At 41.6% G+C, this 18,419-nt stretch overlaps 1 protein-coding gene across 1 annotated transcript in view; it reads right to left on the bottom strand.

Moving 5' to 3' along the window:
- Positions 1-18,419, bottom strand: part of IGLON5 (IgLON family member 5) — a 416,339-nt gene that overhangs the window by 35,453 nt on the left and 362,467 nt on the right. The window contains exons 6-7 of the mRNA XM_040420787.1: positions 16,153-16,273; positions 14,890-15,041 (exon numbers count right to left, since the gene is read on the bottom strand). Coding sequence (XP_040276721.1) covers positions 14,890-15,041; positions 16,153-16,273 — 273 coding nt within the window. The remainder of the gene's footprint in view (positions 1-14,889; positions 15,042-16,152; positions 16,274-18,419) is intronic.

Raw genomic sequence — 18,419 nt, 5'->3', positions numbered from 1 at the left:
ATGTGAAAGGGGCCTTAGGGTATTTTCACACTAGCGTTAGAGGAATCCAGATCTGGAATTCCGTGTGCAAACGGATTACATTTTTTTTCTAGATCCGGATCCGTTTGACAACTGCATTGAAATACTGGATCCGTCTCTCCGATGTCATCAGGAAAAACAGAACCGATATTTATTTTTTCCACATTTCTAAAGGTCTGCACTTGGTAAACGGATCCGGCATTAATACATTTCAATGGAAAATAATGCCGGATCCGGCATTCCGGCAAGTGTTTCGCAATTTTGGCTGGAGAAAATACCGCAGCATGCAGCGGTATTGTCTCTGGGCAAATACTGTAAAAGTGACTGAACTGAAGACATACTGATGCATCCTGAACGGATTGCTCTCCATTCAGAATGCATTGGGACAAAACTGATCAGTTTTTTTCCTGTATTAAGCCCTAGGACGGAACTCAATGTCAGAAAACTTTAACGCTAGTGTGAAAGTACCCTTATATACAGGTAGGTACTATTAAAGCTAGAAGTATTATATAGGTATTGTTAGAATTAGAACTATAATGTAGGCAATATAACAACTTGAGGTATTATATAAGCACAATATAAGCTAAAACGACAGTATGTCCATGAACTACAGGTACTATATGGGCACTGCGAGAGCTGGGAATATTGTATAGGGGCTAAAAAAAATATCAGCACTAAAAGATCTAGAATTAGTTTATGGCCACTACAAGAGCTAGAAGTATTTTATGGCCACTACACAAACTATTGTTTGGACACTTAAAGAGTTATAAATGCTTTGTAGTTACTACAAGCGCTAGAACTATTGCATGGGTACTACAAAGAATACACCATTCTATGGGTACTACAAGAACTATAACTATTATATGGCCACTGCAAGGGCTAGAACCATTATATAGGAATACAATGATCTAGAGCTACTGCTTGGGGATAAAACTATCTATTGTATGGGTTATATAAGAGCTAGAACTATTGTATGGGTAAAACAAGTGCTAGAACTATTGCATGGGTACTACAAAGAATACACCATTCTATGGGTACTACAAGAGCTATAACTATTATATGGGCACTGCAAGGGCTAGAACCATTATATAGGAATACAATGATCTAGAGCTACTGCTTGGGGATAAAACTATCTATTGTATGGGTAAGACAAGAGCTATAACTATTGTATGGGTAAGACAAGAGTTAGAACTTATGTGTGGGTTCTATAAGAGCTAGAACTATTGTATGGGTTCTATAAGAGCTAGAACTACTGTATGGGTAAAACAAGTTCTAGAACTATTGTATGGGTAAGACAAGTTCTAGAACTAATGTGTGGGTTCTTCAAGAGCTAGAACTATTCTATGGGTAAGACAAGAGCTAGAACTTATGTGTGGGTTCTTCAAGAGCTAGAACTATTGTATATGTTCTTCAAGAGCTAGAACTATTGTATGGGTAAAAAAAGAGCTAGAACTATTGTATGGGTTCTATAAGAGCCAGAACTATTGTATGGGTAAAACAAGTTCTAGAACTATTGTATGGGTAAGACAAGAGCTAGAACTAATGTGTGGGTTCTTCAAGAGCTAGAACTACTGTATGGGTTCTATAAGAGCTAGAACTATTGTATGAGTAAAACAAGAGCTAGAACTATTGTATGGGTAAAACAAGAAATACTATTAGATGGAAACTACAAGAGCTAGAACGATTCTACGGGGAACTACAAGAGCTAGAACGATTCTACAGGGCACTACAAGAGCTACAACCATTGTATAAGTTCTATAAGAGCTAGAACTATTATATGGGTAAAACAAGAGCTACTATTAGATGGGAACTACAAAAGCTAGAACCATTCTACATGGCACTACAACAGCTAAAACCATTGTATTGGTACTACAAGAGCTGGAACTATGGGTTCTACAAGAGCTAGAACCATTGTATAGGTACTGCAAGATCTAGAACCATATATAGGTACCATAAGAGCTAGAATTATTGTATGCACTCTGCAAAAGCTAGAACAACTCTGTGCACACTGCAAAAGTGGGAATCATTGCATGGGCATTACCCGAGCTAGAACGACAACAGGAGCACATGATCTAGAACTACTGGTTAGTATAGCTATACGGCCACTGCATTTCTAGGCTCATCACAAGCTCCCACAGAGGTGGTGCCCCAGCTGTCCACGAGCTCGGCCTAGAGATTGGGTTCTATGTATCCCTTGTTACCATTGGCCCTCCCCTTGGGGCCCCTGCTCTTTCCTCCAGGAGCTCATAGTAGGAGATACGTTTAATCGGGTAAATAGACAAAGTGGAAACAAACTTTCACTGGGGAGGAATCGTTTGAATCTGAAAGCAATTATCTGATTAATGCTTTATCAGTTCCTCACAGCGGCAGCGTCCGGAGACAATTCTCATCCACCTGCCAAAATGTGCGTTCAAAAGACGGGGGCGCTTTAAATAAGACGGGCTTAACGTCAAAAAGTGACACCTGGGGTCGGAAGCGCAAATATTGCAGCTCTAGATGTATCGGAGCTGAGTTTCTCAGATACAGCAGAGCTGAGTTCGTGATTGGGTTCAACTCATTGTACCATTGCGATGTGTACACGCTGGAGGCTCAAAAGTGACAAATTCGGCTCTGCTACATCATGCGCTGGAGATGACTGATGCGCCTTCGTTACGGTTTTATTCTTGTTGTAAATCATCTGTCGATGGCGTTTCGCGGCGATATCCTTCTTGGAAGCGTGGTGTCATCCGGATCAATGGTGGGGGGGCAGATTTATGGTATAATTTAATGGAGTAATTGGTCTTTCGTTGCCTCCAGAGGAATCAGGATATTGCACGTTCCACGTTCTAAGCACCAGTTCAGGTCACTATGTATTGGCGGTCAACGGACGCAGTTATTACGTCCACCGGTAATGTCTTCTATCGTGGTGAGATATTAGGGCCATTTAAAATATATATTACGGGTTATGGCTGCAGTTGAACCATGTAAAATTCCCATAATTTATTTCTCTGTGTCAGTCCTCACTGTTGTACTGGCATTCTGTTCATGAACCAGAAAGCGCAGGATGAACAGTGTTATAGACACTTAGCAGATAAATGAGTGCATCTGTTCACCAGGGCAGTGAAAAGAGCTGAATATGGAGAGGGAGAAAGCCACGTGGCGTCTGGTATGTGCTTTTCATGTGCGGCTGTTCTGCCGACGCCTCGTGGGACCCGCATTAAAGAACAGGCTAATCAGTGGGAACATATGGAGGGAAAGTCTCCCCTAAGAGGCAGGAGGAGGCGTCTGGTTCTCTTCCAAGAGCCTCGTCTTTCCATATGTTCTAAGCGTCTGATTATTTATTTATGTCATAATGGAGTCATCCGGCACATACGTGTGACACGGGAGCGGGAAAACATCACGTGTGCCGCCAATCGTAGACATCCACAGGGAGGAGCGGCAACAACGTAAATGTATCAATTATCTATTATCTATCTATTATCTATTATCTATTATCTATTATCTATTATCTATTATCTATCTATTATCTATCTATTATCTATCTATTATCTATCTATCTATTATCTATCTATTATCTATCTATTATCTATCTATTATCTATCTATTATCTATCTATTATCTATTATCTATCTATTATCTATCTATTATCTATCTATTATCTATCTATTATCTATCTATCTATTATCTATCTATTATCTATCTATTATCTATCTATCTATCTATCTATCTATTATCTATCTATTATCTATCTATCTATCTATCTATTATCTATTTATTATTTATTATCTATCTATCTATTTCTTCTATATCTATCTATCTATCTATCTATCTATCTATTATCTATCTATTATCTATCTATCTATTATCTATCAATCTATCTATCTATCTATCTATTATCTATCTATCTATTATCTATCTATCTATCTATTATCTATCTATTATCTATCTATTATCTATCTATTATCTATCTATCTATCTATCTATTATCTATCTATTATCTCCTATCTATCTATCTATCTATTATCTATCTATCTATCTATCTATTATCTATCTATTATCTATCTATCTATTATCTATCTATCTATTATCTATCTATCTATCTATTATCTATCTATCTATTATCTATCTATCTATCTATCTATCTATTATCTATTATCTATCTATTATCTATCTATTATCTATCTATTATCTATCTATCTATTATCTATCTATCTATTATCTATCTATCTATCTATTATCTATCTATTATCTATCTATTATCTATCTATCTATCTATTATCTATCTATTATCTATCTATTATCTATCTATCTATCTATCTATTATCTCTCTATTATCTATCTATCTATCTATTATCTATCTATTATCTATCTATCTATTATCTATCTATCTATCTATCTATCTATCTATTATCTATTTATCTATCTATCTATCTATCTATCTATCTATCTATTATCTATCTATTATCTATTATCTATCTATTATCTATCTATCTATCTATCTATCTATTATCTATCTATTATCTATTATCTATCTATTATCTATCTATTTATCTATCTATCTATCTATTATCTATCTATTATCTATCTATCTATTATCTATCTATTATCTATCTATTATCTATCTATTATCTATTATCTATCTATTATCTATCTATTATCTATCTATTATCTATCTATCTATCTATCTATTATCTATCTATCTATCTATTATCTATCTATTATCTATTATCTATTATCTATCTATCTATCTATCTATCTATCTATCTATCTATCTATTATCTATCTATTATCTATCTATCTATCTATTATCTATCTATTATCTATCTATCTATTATCTATCTATTATCTATCTATCTATTATCTATCTATTATCTATCTATTATCTATCTATCTATCTATCTATCTATCTATCTATTATCTATCTATCTATCTATTATCTATCTATTATCTATTATCTATTATCTATCTATCTATCTATCTATCTATCTATTATCTATCTATTATCTATCTATTATCTATTAATCTATCTATCTATCTATCTATCTATTATCTATCTATTATCTATCTATCTATTATCTATCTATTATCTATCTATCTATTATCTATCTATTATCTATCTATCTATTATCTATCTATTATCTATCTATCTATTATCCATCTATCTATCTATTATCTATCTATTATCTATCTATCTATTATCCATCTATCTATCTATTATCTATCTATTATCTATTATCTATTATCTATTATCTATCTATCTATTATCTCTCTATCTATTATCTATCTATTATCTATCTATTATCTATCTATTATCTATCTATTATCTATTATCTATTATCTATCTATTATCTATCTATTATCTATCTATCTATTATCTATCTATTATCTATTATCTATCTATCTATTATCTATTATCTATCTATCTATCTATCTATTATCTATCTATCTATCTATCTATCTATTATCTATCTATCTATTATCTATCTATTATCTATCTATCTATTATCTATCTATTATCTATTATCTATTATCTATCTATTATCTATCTATTATCTATCTATCTATCTATTATCTATCTATTATCTATCTATTATCTATCTATCTATTATCTATTATCTATTTATCTATTATCTATCTATTATCTATCTATTATCTATTTATCTATCTATTATCTATCTATCTATCTATCTATTATCTATCTATTATCTATCTATTATCTATCTATTATCTATCTATTATCTATCTATCTATTATCTATTTATCTATTATCTATCTATTATCTATTATCTATTTATCTATTATCTATCTATTATCTATCTATTTTCTATTTATCTATTATCTATTATCTATCTATTATCTATCTATCTATTATCTATCTATTATCTATCTATCTATCTATCTATTATCTATCTATTATCTATCTATTATCTATCTATTATCTATCTATCTATCTATCTATCTATCTATCTATTATCTATCTATTATCTATCTATCTATCTATTATCTATTTATTATTTATTATCTATCTATCTATTTCTTCTATATCTATCTATCTATCTATCTATCTATTATCTATCTATTATCTATCTATCTATTATCTATCAATCTATCTATCTATTATCTATCTATCTATTATCTATCTATCTATCTATCTATTATCTATCTATTATCTATCTATTATCTATCTATTATCTATCTATCTATCTATCTATTATCTATCTATTATCTCCTATCTATCTATCTATCTATTATCTATCTATCTATCTATCTATTATCTATCTATTATCTATTTATTATCTATTTATTATCTATCTATTATCTATTATCTATCTATCTATTATCTATTATCTATCTATCTATCTATCTATCTATCTATCTATTATCTATCTCTCTATCTATTATCTATCTATTATCTATCTATCTATTATCTATTATCTATTATCTATCTATTATCTATCTATCTATCTATCTATTATCTATCTCTCTATCTATTATCTATCTATTATCTATCTATCTATTATCTATTATCTATTATCTATCTATTATCTATTATCTATCTATCTATTATCTATCTATTATCTATCTATTATCTATCTATCTATCTATCTATTATCCATCTATCTATTATCTATCTATTATCTATCTATCTATCTATTATCTATCTATCTATCTATTATCTATTATCTATCTATCTATCTATCTATCTATCTATCTATCTATCTATGTAAGCTCCTCTGGCCGGTTATTCACATCCCGTATCGCTCTGTGATTCTCTGTAGCGGCAGGAAGTTGCAGTGTAATAAATAGCGCAGCAGCAGCGGCGAGGCTGGTATCCTGCGGGCACAGGCCTGGGCGGCGCGGAGAAGGCTATTAGCGGTTCTAATGAATGGCAGAGGAGATGTTATTACTGCCACAAATTCTGCTCCCTGATGATCGCACCGGGAGAATTCTTCACTTCACCTTAAAGGGCCGGCTCGTAAATGACTGATCGGAGGGAGAAAACATTCAGGCGAGAGCCGCTCTGGGAGAAGCCGTTGCCTGGAGGGTCGCAGTTTTCTGACACGCAGGGTTAAACAGCGCACTGGTGCAGAGGCCGACGGAAGAGATCAGTCAGGGGAGAGGAGAGATAAACCTGGCGACCAGAGATCAGACGTTGCGATAACGGACGCAAAAAAATGGAAAATCTTGTATATAAAGTGCAAGTGCTGCCAAAAATTACAAGGAAGAGGCACTCCGATACAACCTGTATATCCCATAAAGGAGGGTCTCATTCATATTGTGGTACAATTGTTCAGGTAGTGAGACTCCTACACTCATAAAGCCTATGCACTAAGGGAAAGGGCTGCCAAAAATTACAAGGAACCAGCACTGCAATACACATAAAGGAGGGCATCATACACAGCCTTGAAAAATTATGATTGATGGCCTGCTGGTGACCCTCAAAAACATTATGGGCGAGGGCCTGCTGGTGACCCTCAAAAACATTATGGGCGAGGGCCTGCTGGTGACCCTCAAATACATTATGGGCGAGGGCCTGCTGGTGACCCTCAAAAACATTATGGGCGAGGGCCTGCTGCCGCTTTGGTGACTCTAGATAACCTCTGGGCAATAGCATGTCCCCGTGATGGCGACGATCCATTCAGATGTCTGCTCTATCAACTTTCGATGTTATTGTCAGCACAAACCATGGTGACTACGGGTAACGGGAAATCAGGGTTCGATTCCGGAGAGGGAGCCTGAGAAACAGCTACGGCTACCACATCCAAGCAAGGCAGCATGCGCGCAAATTATCTATTAGGTATAATTAGGTGAGGGCCTGCAGGTGATCTGACCCTGTAAAAGATTATATGCGGGGGCAGGTGAGCGGACCGTGTAAAAGATTATATGCGAGGGCCTGTTGGTGAGCTGACCCTGTAAAAGGTTGTAGGTGAGGGCCTGCAGGTGAGCTGACCCTCTAAAAGGTTGTAGGTGAGGGCCTGCAGGTGAGCTGACCCTCTAAAAGATTTGAGGTGAGGGCCTGTTGGTGAGCGGACCCTCTAAAAGGTTGTAGGTGAGGGCCTGCAGGTGAGCTGACCCTGTAAAACATTATATGTGACGAATAAGCATGTTGATATGATGGAAGAGGAGAAGGAGGATGAGAAAAGGAAGATTCAACCATATACCCTTGTTTGTGGTGGAAGGGGTGCAGGGAATACAGTGTATTCAGTACATTATAAACAACACATGTAAAGTGCCTTTATGTTCATTAGCTTTCCTCTGGTGGAGTCGAGAAATCTGGGGCAATCCCGGCCTTGTTCATTTTTATAAGAGTCAACCTGTCAGCATTTACAGTTGACAGGCGGAGTCGCTTATCTGTTATAATGCCACCAGCAGCACTAAATACCCGCTCAGACAAAACGCTGGCGGCAGGGCAGGCCAGCACCTCCAAGGAGTAGAGCGCCAGTTCATGCCACTCACCATCTGTGTTGATTCCTCAAAGTTGTGTAAAGCCTCACAGAGGTCAGACATCCATGCCCACTCCTCACTTGTGAAGAGCGGAAGCTGACTGGAAAGACAACGACCATGTTGCAGCTCGTATTCCACTACTGCCCTCTGCTGCTCACAAAGCCTGGCCAACATGTGGAAGGTGGAGTTCCAGCGCGTGCTCACGTCGCACAACAGCCGGTGAGCTGGCAATTGCAAGCGCTGCTGCAGCGTTGACAGACCGGCGGAAGCTGTAGATGAATTTGCGGAAATGGGCACACACGGCGCACCTTCACCAGTAGCTCAGGAAAATTAGGGTAGGTTTTGAAAAAACGCTGAACCACTGAGTTTAAGACATGGGCTAGGCATGGTATGTGTGTGAGCTTCCCGAGCTCCAAAGCCGCCACCAAGGTACGGCCATTATCAGACACAACCATGCCTGGTTGTAGGTTGAGTGGCGAGAGCCACAGCTCAGTCTGGTCCCTTATACCCTGCACACAGCTCTGCGGCGGTGTGCTGTTTGTCCCCTAAGCAAATTAGTGTCAGCACAACCTGTTGCTGCTTCCCCACTGCAGTGCTGCACTGCTTCCAGCTACTGACTGATGGCTGACTGGTGCTGCAAGATGAGAATTCAGAGGTGGAAGTGGAGGAGGAGGTGGAGGAGGGGAAGGGGGGGTTGGAGCCACTAATGTAGGTGGTGGCGGAAACCCTGATCGACGTAGGGCCTGCAAACTTTGGCGTTGGTAGCACCTGTGCCATCCCAGGGTAGACTCGCTCCCGGCCTCCACAAAGTTTACCCAGTGTGCCATCAGGGAAATGTAGCGTCCCTGGCCGAAGACACTTGTCCATGTGTCCGTGGTTAAGTGGACCTTCCCAGTAACTGCGTTGGTCAGGGCATGTTGATGTTAGGGGAAACATGTTGGTGTAAGGCGGGGACGGCACACCTTGAAAAATAGTGGAGGCTGGGGACTGAGTAACGAGGGACGGCCGCCGACATCAGGCTGTGGAAAGTCTCAGTGTCTACCAGCCTAAATGCCAACATTTCCAGGGCCAGCAATTTGGAAAGGTGCACATATAGTGCTATGGCCTGTGGGTGGGAGGCTGGGTATTTGCGCTTGCGTTCAAAGGTCTGGGGTAAGGACATTTGTACGCTGCGCTGGGACACGGAAGTGGATGTGGTCGCTGATGGTGCTTGCGAAGGTCCAGGTGCAGGGAGCAAAATAATAACAGACAGGTACACTCTGCGGTCTTACTAAACCCTCAAACTGATTTTAAAATTGAGAGATTAGCCAACATGTCCTACGGTGTAGAACATGTCTGAACCCGGGCACCACGCCAAGGTTTCTCAAGTAGCCCGGGACCTAACACTCTCCTAACTGAGCCGTATGGGCAATACCAGGAGCCAGTGGGCAAATTACAGGAGCATGAGGCCGACTCACAAACAACTCACCAGTTACCTCCAGCATGTCGCCATGCTTGCAATGGGAGGCGGGAGGAGTCTGCGAGTCCCACTCAAGACTGGCTGATATAGCCCAGGCTTCACAGGTGCACCTAAATGTGGCCTGTAGATGGAAAACAGGCACATTTAAATCTGAGTTTATACACCTCCAGGAATCTCTATATATACAAACTGAAAAGACTAGCGTGGTGCCCGGGCTTAGACATGTTCTACACCGTAGGACATGTTGACTAATCTCTCAATTTTAAAATCAGTTTGAGGATTTAGTAAGACCGCAGAGTGCACCTGTCTGTTATTATTTTGTTATATTGTTATATTGATTATGACATCCACACAATTGCTACCTTGTGTAGGATGTCTTTTGTGGTACTTGTGGTTCGCCGTAGGCATCCTCCACCGTATGCATTTTTGCTGGGGATCGCCATTAGCAACGGGCCACAAGTGCAGGATTTGCTCCCCTGTATATTTATGCACGACTGCATGTGGGTTTGAGCACCTCCTGCTAATACCAGGTGCAGGGAGGCATCCAGGCCTGCGCCTTCGACAGGGGATTGGCCAGCACGTAACATAAGGGAAGAGGAGGCAGTGGTGTGACCCGCCGACACAGATTGTGGACTCAGGCGTTCGGCCCACTTATTACGGTGCTTTGATGCCATGTGGCGGATCATGCTGGTGGTGGTGAGGTTGCTAGTGTTCTCGCCCCAGCTCATTTTTGTATGGCACAGGTTGCAAACTGCTATTCTTTTTTTGTCTGCAATTTCCTCAAAAAAGCGCCAGACTGCGGAACATCTAACCCTTGGCAAGAAAGATTGCCGCAAGTGGGTGCTTCGGGGAATAGTTGCGGGCCTGTTTGGTGTGGCCCGCCTTCTCCATTTTGCCACCCCATTGCCTCTTCCAGCCTGTTGCGGTGCTGCAGATCCCTCCCCCTCTGTACTGCTGTCCTCGCTCGTCTTTCCACCCCCGAAACGTGCGGGGAGGAGACTCGACAATGGCGCTCGAGCACATGCGGTACTCGACTGACTACCGCCATGTGCCGAGCATGCTCGATCATCACTAGCTACAATGTCCCAGCAGAACAGATGTCAGGGCCCTGTGGGCTTCAGGGGCCCAATTTGTTTAAGCATGCTCAGTGGGTCCCCTAAGGTGGGTGGCGATGACCTCTTGGTGCCACATATACCTGGAGCCGGTTATGGGGGCACCACTGCAGTGATATCCACAAATTTTTTTTTAGTATAATTCAAGATTTGGAAAAAAATAAATTAGGAGTGGTGAGATGCAAAATGTAGAGTCCACGGTGGGCCCCCAAACATTCATTCTTTTTAAGAGGGGCCCCAGAAGAAGAAGGCAGGCATAGGGTTGCACCACCAATGAGGCCAGGTAAGGCGATCGCAGAAAGGCTTGGTGGACCCCCTGGTGGGCAGAGGCTGCAGTGACTGCTGGGTGTTACACGGAGTTACATTGTATCAATACTCATTATTCTGCCTGATACAGACCTGCCACCACATTGATTACATACATGGCGCTGGTTTGCAGGGTGTGTGGATGGGGGGCCCCATGTGGCCCTTAATAGGCATCCGGGCATCTGAAGCTTGCTTCTCCAGTACCTATGGAAAGGAAGTGATGGAGCAATGTATCTGGGCAGCCTACGGTACATCATAAAGGAGATGGGCATCGGCAGAAGTTACTGGAAGGGGCATCACCCAACCTAAGGGCACCTAAGGATGCCCCGATGCCAAGGAGACAACTGCTGGGCTCCTGCACCCCACGGATGAGGATCAGCGGCGTGCCGGGTGCTGGATTAAAGGGAAGGGGAGAATTATAGTCCATCTGATAATCTGTTATTTCTTTACTAACTCGGTAATTATTATTGGGACGTTAATGCAAAAAAAAAAATTAAAAATTCCCTCCTCCCAGGAACAATCCCCTCCCTGGCGTCTTTGGCATTCACAGCGTGGCGGCGCGCGCTTGGCTTCTATCAGCAACTCTTGTTTTCCGAAACTGATGTAACAAATCTTCAACATGAAAATAAATACAATTAGAATCTGATGGGAATTCTGAGATCTGCGCTCTGAATGAAAATGAAAGTTCAGCGCAAAAAAGGGGCCGGGAAGAATACAATCCTCGCAACTGGATGGAGATCAGAGTCGGGGGATTTACAGGAGCAGAATTTGAACAGTCTTCAAAATGAAGCGGCAGGAAGGAATCCGAGCAGATGCTTCACCCTTTATTGTTTCCTATGTTGTTGAATGACTAGTGATACTATTATTGGCTGCTGGGGGGCCACGTGGATATAAGGGGTCCCGGAACCAGCCGATACCTATGAGATAGCAGCTAGAATTGCTTCCAGGTCTTCTTCATCTCCAGGTGCCACCACATATAGGGTCCACATGGTTAGTGTATGCGCAGTGGTGGCACCTGGAAGCAAGGAGGACCCCAGGGCAAGAAGCGGTAAGTAAAGGGGTCTTGGCAGGAGTCTGAATTCATTTTGAGGTCTTTTCTGTACAGTATTTTGGCCACATATGGCAGTACAGTATATCTCTGGGAGCATGTATGGCAACACAGTATATCTCTAGGGGCATATATAAGGGCAGCACAGTATATCTCTAGGGGCATATATAAGGGCAGTTCAGTATATCTCTAGGGGCATATATAAGGGCAGCACAGTATATCTCTAGGGGCATATATAAGGGCAGTTCAGTATATCTCTAGGGGCATATATAAGGGCAGTTCAGTATATCTCTAGGGGCATATATAAGGGCAGTTCAGTATATCTCTAGGGGCATATATAAGGGCAGTTCAGTATATCTCTAGGGGCATATATAAGGGCAGTACAGTATATCTCTAGAGGCATATATATGGCAGCACAGTACTGTATATCCCTTGATGCACATATAGCAGCACAGTAAATCTCTAGGAACACATATGGTGGCACAGTACTGTATATATCCTTTGATGAACATATAGAAGAACAGTATATCCCTGAGAGCATATGTGGTGGCACAGTATATCCTTAGACTGAGGCATCTATGGCAGCAAAGTATATATCTGGAAGCACGTCTATGGCAGCACAGTATATATCTGGAAGCACGTCTATGGCAGCACAGTATATATCTCTAAGCACATCTATGGCAGCACAGTATATATCTGGAAGCACGTCTATGGCAGCACAGTATATATCTGGAAGCACGTCTATGGCAGCACAGTATATATCTGGAAGCACGTCTATGGCAGCACAGTATATATCTGGAAGCACGTCTATGGCATCACAGTATATATCTGGAAGCACGTCTATGGCAGCACAGTATATATCTGGAAGCACGTCTATGGCAGCACAGTATATATCTGGAAGCACGTCTATGGCAGCACAGTATATATCTGGAAGCACGTCTATGGCAGCACAGTATATATCTGGAAGCACGTCTATGGCAGCACAGTATATATCTGGAAGCACGTCTATGGCAGCACAGTATATATCTGGAAGCACATCTATGGCAGCACAGTATATATCTGGAAGCACGTCTATGGCAGCACAGTATATATCTGGAAGCACGTCTATGGCAGCACAGTATATATCTGGAAGCACGTCTATGGCAGCACAGTATATATCTGGAAGCACGTCTATGGCATCACAGTATATATCTGGAAGCACGTCTATGGCAGCACAGTATATATCTGGAAGCACGTCTATGGCAGCACAGTATATATCTGGAAGCACGTCTATGGCAGCACAGTATATATCTGGAAGCACGTCTATGGCAGCACAGTATATATCTGGAAGCACGTATATGGCAGCACAGTATATATCTGGAAGCACATCTATGGCAGCACAGTATATATCTGGAAGCACGTCTATGGCAGCACAGTATATATCTGGAAGCACGTCTATGGCAGCACAGTATATATCTGGAAGCACGTCTATGGCAGCACAGTATATATCTGGAAGCACGTCTATGGCAGCACAGTACTGTATATATCCTTTTATGCACATATAGAGAACAGTATATCCCTGGGAGTGCATAGGGCAGCACTGCTTATCTCTAGGAGCATATATGGCGGCACAGTATATCACTTGGAGCACATATGCAGCACAGTACTGTATATCTCTTGATTCACATGTAGAAGCACAATATACCTCTAGGAGCACAGTTTATCTCTGGGAGTAGATATGGCGGCACAGTATATTATTGAGAGCACATATAGCAGGTCGACCTGTCTCAGGAGGCCTGTGAGGTACAGTATGTCTACAGGACACAGTAGGTCACTGATGATCAATGCTCTGGGATGAAGGGATCAATTTCTAATTACACCCCTGCTATTGAGTAATATTACATTACTGGTGTTTATTGCTTAAATGGCCATTCCCCGAGCCTTAAAGGGGTTTTCCAGGACAGATATTGATTGCCTATCCTCAGGATACATTTACAGGATCAGACAGTGGGTTCACCCCTGCCCTGTGATGGAGCATACCCAGCAGTTGGAGCCTGTGTGACGGCCGCGCCGGGTTACTGCAGCTCAGCTCCCACTCACTTGAGTTGGGCCGAGCATGCATGTGTGTTGGGGAGGATCAGGAGAGAGTTTTCAGCCTAATGAGAGTAGAGTTACTCAATGTGTATGGCGGGCTTCAGAGACAAGGTCACCAAGCATGGCACTGGCAATGAAATGCGTTGGGTCTGTCATTTGATAGATGGAGGTTGTGGAGATGGAGGGCCCTGAGGACCTCTAACCCCCACCATGGAATCATGGACCTGCAGGAAAGACTATAAAGTTTTGTTCTGCAATCTGGGGATAGCACCATACTTGAATAATTTGGCTTCTCACTACAGGCCAAGACATGTTGAAACCCTCCCGAGATGCGGCCTCCACCTCAGCGCTCTCACAGCCCCTCAGGTTGTTTCCGCAGAATTATGTCTTGGCTACAGACGCTTCCTCCTTCCGATCATAAAAAGCAGAAGCACCATGACTCTACTTACTGAGTAGTCGCACGCTGGAATTATATGAGCCGAGTTTATTGGATGCCAGGCATGTGTAATTCCCGTAATGCCTGGAGGTGACATTTGAAAACAGAAGCACGGACCAAGTCCTCTCGTTCTGGATCTTCATACCTTCCATTACTGCATTCAGTCTGTCGAGGACGAGGCCGGGGCAGTCAGATGGGAAGATAAAGAAAAAGAAAATGTCATTGGAGCTGGCGTCATCATCTCAGTATAATCAGCTCATCATTTCATGCAGAACTTATAGAATCTGGAGATGTCAACTGAAAAGAGATGCTGGAGATGTTTCGTTGGGTGGTGAGACATCCTCCACATCACCGGGACCTGCTGTGGTCCTTGGCATATTTCTATTTAGAGTCATCCATAGATTTTTTTTAAGTCTATGGACTCTCTGGATCATTCATGGTTTAACACCACTCGTAACACAACGCAACGTTGAGATTGGGTCAATGGTAGACCATGAATGGACAAATGGGAGCAAAGCCATTGACCTCTCCTTGGTAGCTGAAGACATATCTTTGTATATGGCGTTCACTGTGCACTTAAAAAAGATCTCCATCAGTTGATGGGGATGTATAAGGGTACATATAGCATAGGTGAAACCATAGGAGTAACCCTAGGGTGTGAGGCCATCAACTCAAGTTGATGTCATTGTTCTCAAGGAACCTGTATGCAGATTAGCTCTTCTCAAGGAGGAAGAAAGCTGGCCCACCAGTGACACCTATAGGAAGCAACTGCACTATAAGTCAATGGACGACCACCTACCAGGCCTTGAAACATGGATAATAGCCGAACCAGAGACCCATCTCTAGATAGGTGTCTTCGGGTTCTCACCCCATGTCACCTTACAGAGTAGGGTGCTGCTTGACTAGAAGGGCCCTTCAATGTACATCTCTGGTCGTCATGTTTCCCCTTGTCAAGACCACCAGCTGTTGTTTGGAGTCTTATAGGCCAAGCAATGACTTCTAGGGTAGCTACCAGCTCATCTGCAAACATTTTTTCCCGGGGAGCATTGCCTGAGCTAAAGCTTCACAACACCAGTTTGTGGTCTCCCCATGGAGAACCAGTACTCCTAAAGTCCATGAACCTGCAAAGGGCTTCCCATCTCAATGGGCACCAATGCAGTAGGACACGAAGGTGGTGGGCCACCACAAGGGTCACACTGCTCTTCTCTTCTTAAAGGGATTCTTTAAAACCAGCTTGAGAGGAAATAAATGGCGTCCACCTCTCTCACTCACTCACCGCTTATCATCTTTATACCATTCAAACTCTGCCACGGGTTCGGCTAACGCTTGGCAGCGAAGCACGGCTGGCTTCCCGACGGGAGACTGAGCGTTCTTAACATCGGTGATGAATGGGGGGTCTGAAGGGAAAAAATGTTACAAAAAGATTAAAATGGTTAAAAAACATTGAGTAAATATTGGGGGGGAAAAAACAAAACAAACATTTGTAAAGTTAGCTTTTTAGGGGTGGTCACTTGGGGGCGGGCGAGGGTCTGCAGTCACATGTGGGTGGTCACTTGGGAGAGGACGAGGGTCTGCGGTCACATGTGCGGTGGTCACTTGGGGGCGGACGAGGGTCTGCAGTCACATGTGGGTGGTCACTTGGGGGCGGGCGAGGGTCTGCGGTCACATGTGTGGTGGTCACTTGGGGGCGGACGAGGGTCTGCGGTCACATGTGGGTGGTCACTCAACTTTTGTAGAGTCCTGATGGACAAGTCAACTTAGATATTTACTGAGGAGGTTATCGCTGAGCAATGTATAGGGGGTATTCATTGCCAATTGCAGTGTTATGTGGGTACTATATGGCAATAGTATATAGGTTCTTTAAGGGAGTATTATTTGGACACTATACGGTGGTATTACGTGGGCCTTATGTGGCAGTGGTATCTTGAAAATGTATGGTGGTATGATAGCATCATGTGGACTCTTTAAGAAAGTATTAGTTGGGGACTATATGGTGGCATTATGTGCTCTGTATATGGTTGTAGCATCTTAAACATTTAGCAGTTTGGAAACCATATGGTGGTATTATTTGGGTCTTTTATAGCAGTAGTATCTTGGAAGTATAAGGTGGTATAATATGTGCCATCTTTGAGACAGTATTTGGGCACTATATGGTAGTATTATGTGAGCTACATATGGCCATATCTTGGATACATATGACAACATGTATGGCAAATGCAATATCTTGGAGCTACCTGGCGGTATAATAGTATTATGTGGTCTCCTTAAGGAAGTATTTTTTTAGCACAATCTGGTGGCATTTTGAGGACTTTTTTATGGTGGTAATATCCTTGAAATATATACAGTGGTAGCGTTAAGGGGATTCTTTAAGGCAGTATTATTCGGGCATTAGGTGGTGGTATTATGAGGGCTATATATGTCAGTTTTTTCTTGTATGTATGTGGAGTCTTTAAAAAAGTATTATTTGGGCACTATGTGGTGGCATTATTTTATCGTAATTTGGCGGCAGTTTCTTGGAACTATATGGCGGTATGAAAGTCTTTATGAAATCATTAGTTGGGCACTATATGGTAGGGTTAATGTGGGTTTCTTGTAGCAGTAGTATCTTGGAACTATATGGCGGTATGAAAGCCTTTATGAAATCATTAGTTGGGCACTATATGGTAGGGTTAATGTGGGTTGCTTGTAGCAGTAGTATCTTGGAACTATATGGCGGTATAATTACTGGAAGGGCAGATCTGCCCAGAGGCAGTATGTATACTAGGCCCTTCAGGAGTCTTAGAAAGCTGAGTGATGACCGCCATCTACGTACACCCTCTGACTTAACAGTGTTTAAAGGGGAAGCGCTCTGTAATTGTTTCATTGATGTGTCTACATGTTGGTTACAATTGTAGCAATATTTTCTAATGTTTCTCTGAATTATTGATTTCAGGTTATAAATTTCCGCCGTTAGATCCCACGGTGTGAAAACGCTTTCCGCCTCTGAAGTAAAATATTATATTTACATTCTAACTACGACTTTTATTTCCTTAATGTCCATAATGGGTTTCCCGCGGGAGCAGAAAGCCGGCGAGCGCTCCCCGTTTTTCAGCGCTGGGATTGCAGTCGGCTGCAGCTTTGTGTCGTGTGATAGAGACAAATCTAGCGATGAGACCATTCCGCCCGGTATCTATGGCCATCCGAAGCCGCGTCTTTGCTCTTTCTCCTGACATCTATGGCTGAGGGCTCGTGGCTGCTTCACCCGCTTATTGTAAAACGCCCTTTTATGTTCTTTATGGCCGCCATTTCCTTCGCATTACGCTCCTTTTTATGATTTCAGGCACATAATATGGACCCTCTTTCTATAAATAATACATCTGTTTCATTCGACGCCGGCGCTGCGGCCGTATGTGGCCTTAAAGGAAGTAATACACATTTAATAGGATTTTTGTATGACCTGGGGGGGTGAATACTTATGAAAGTGGGTGCAAAGAGAAAAGTAGTGATGTCCGGCTGATTTCAATGCATTCATTGGATGTAACTTGCTCCAGGTACTCTACCATC

Source organism: Bufo bufo, chromosome 1 (assembly GCF_905171765.1).
Source record: "Bufo bufo chromosome 1, aBufBuf1.1, whole genome shotgun sequence".
Classification (NCBI taxonomy): domain Eukaryota; kingdom Metazoa; phylum Chordata; class Amphibia; order Anura; family Bufonidae; genus Bufo; species Bufo bufo.
Note: the sequence above shows the minus strand (reverse complement) of the source record. Positions and strands in the feature narration are given on the sequence as shown.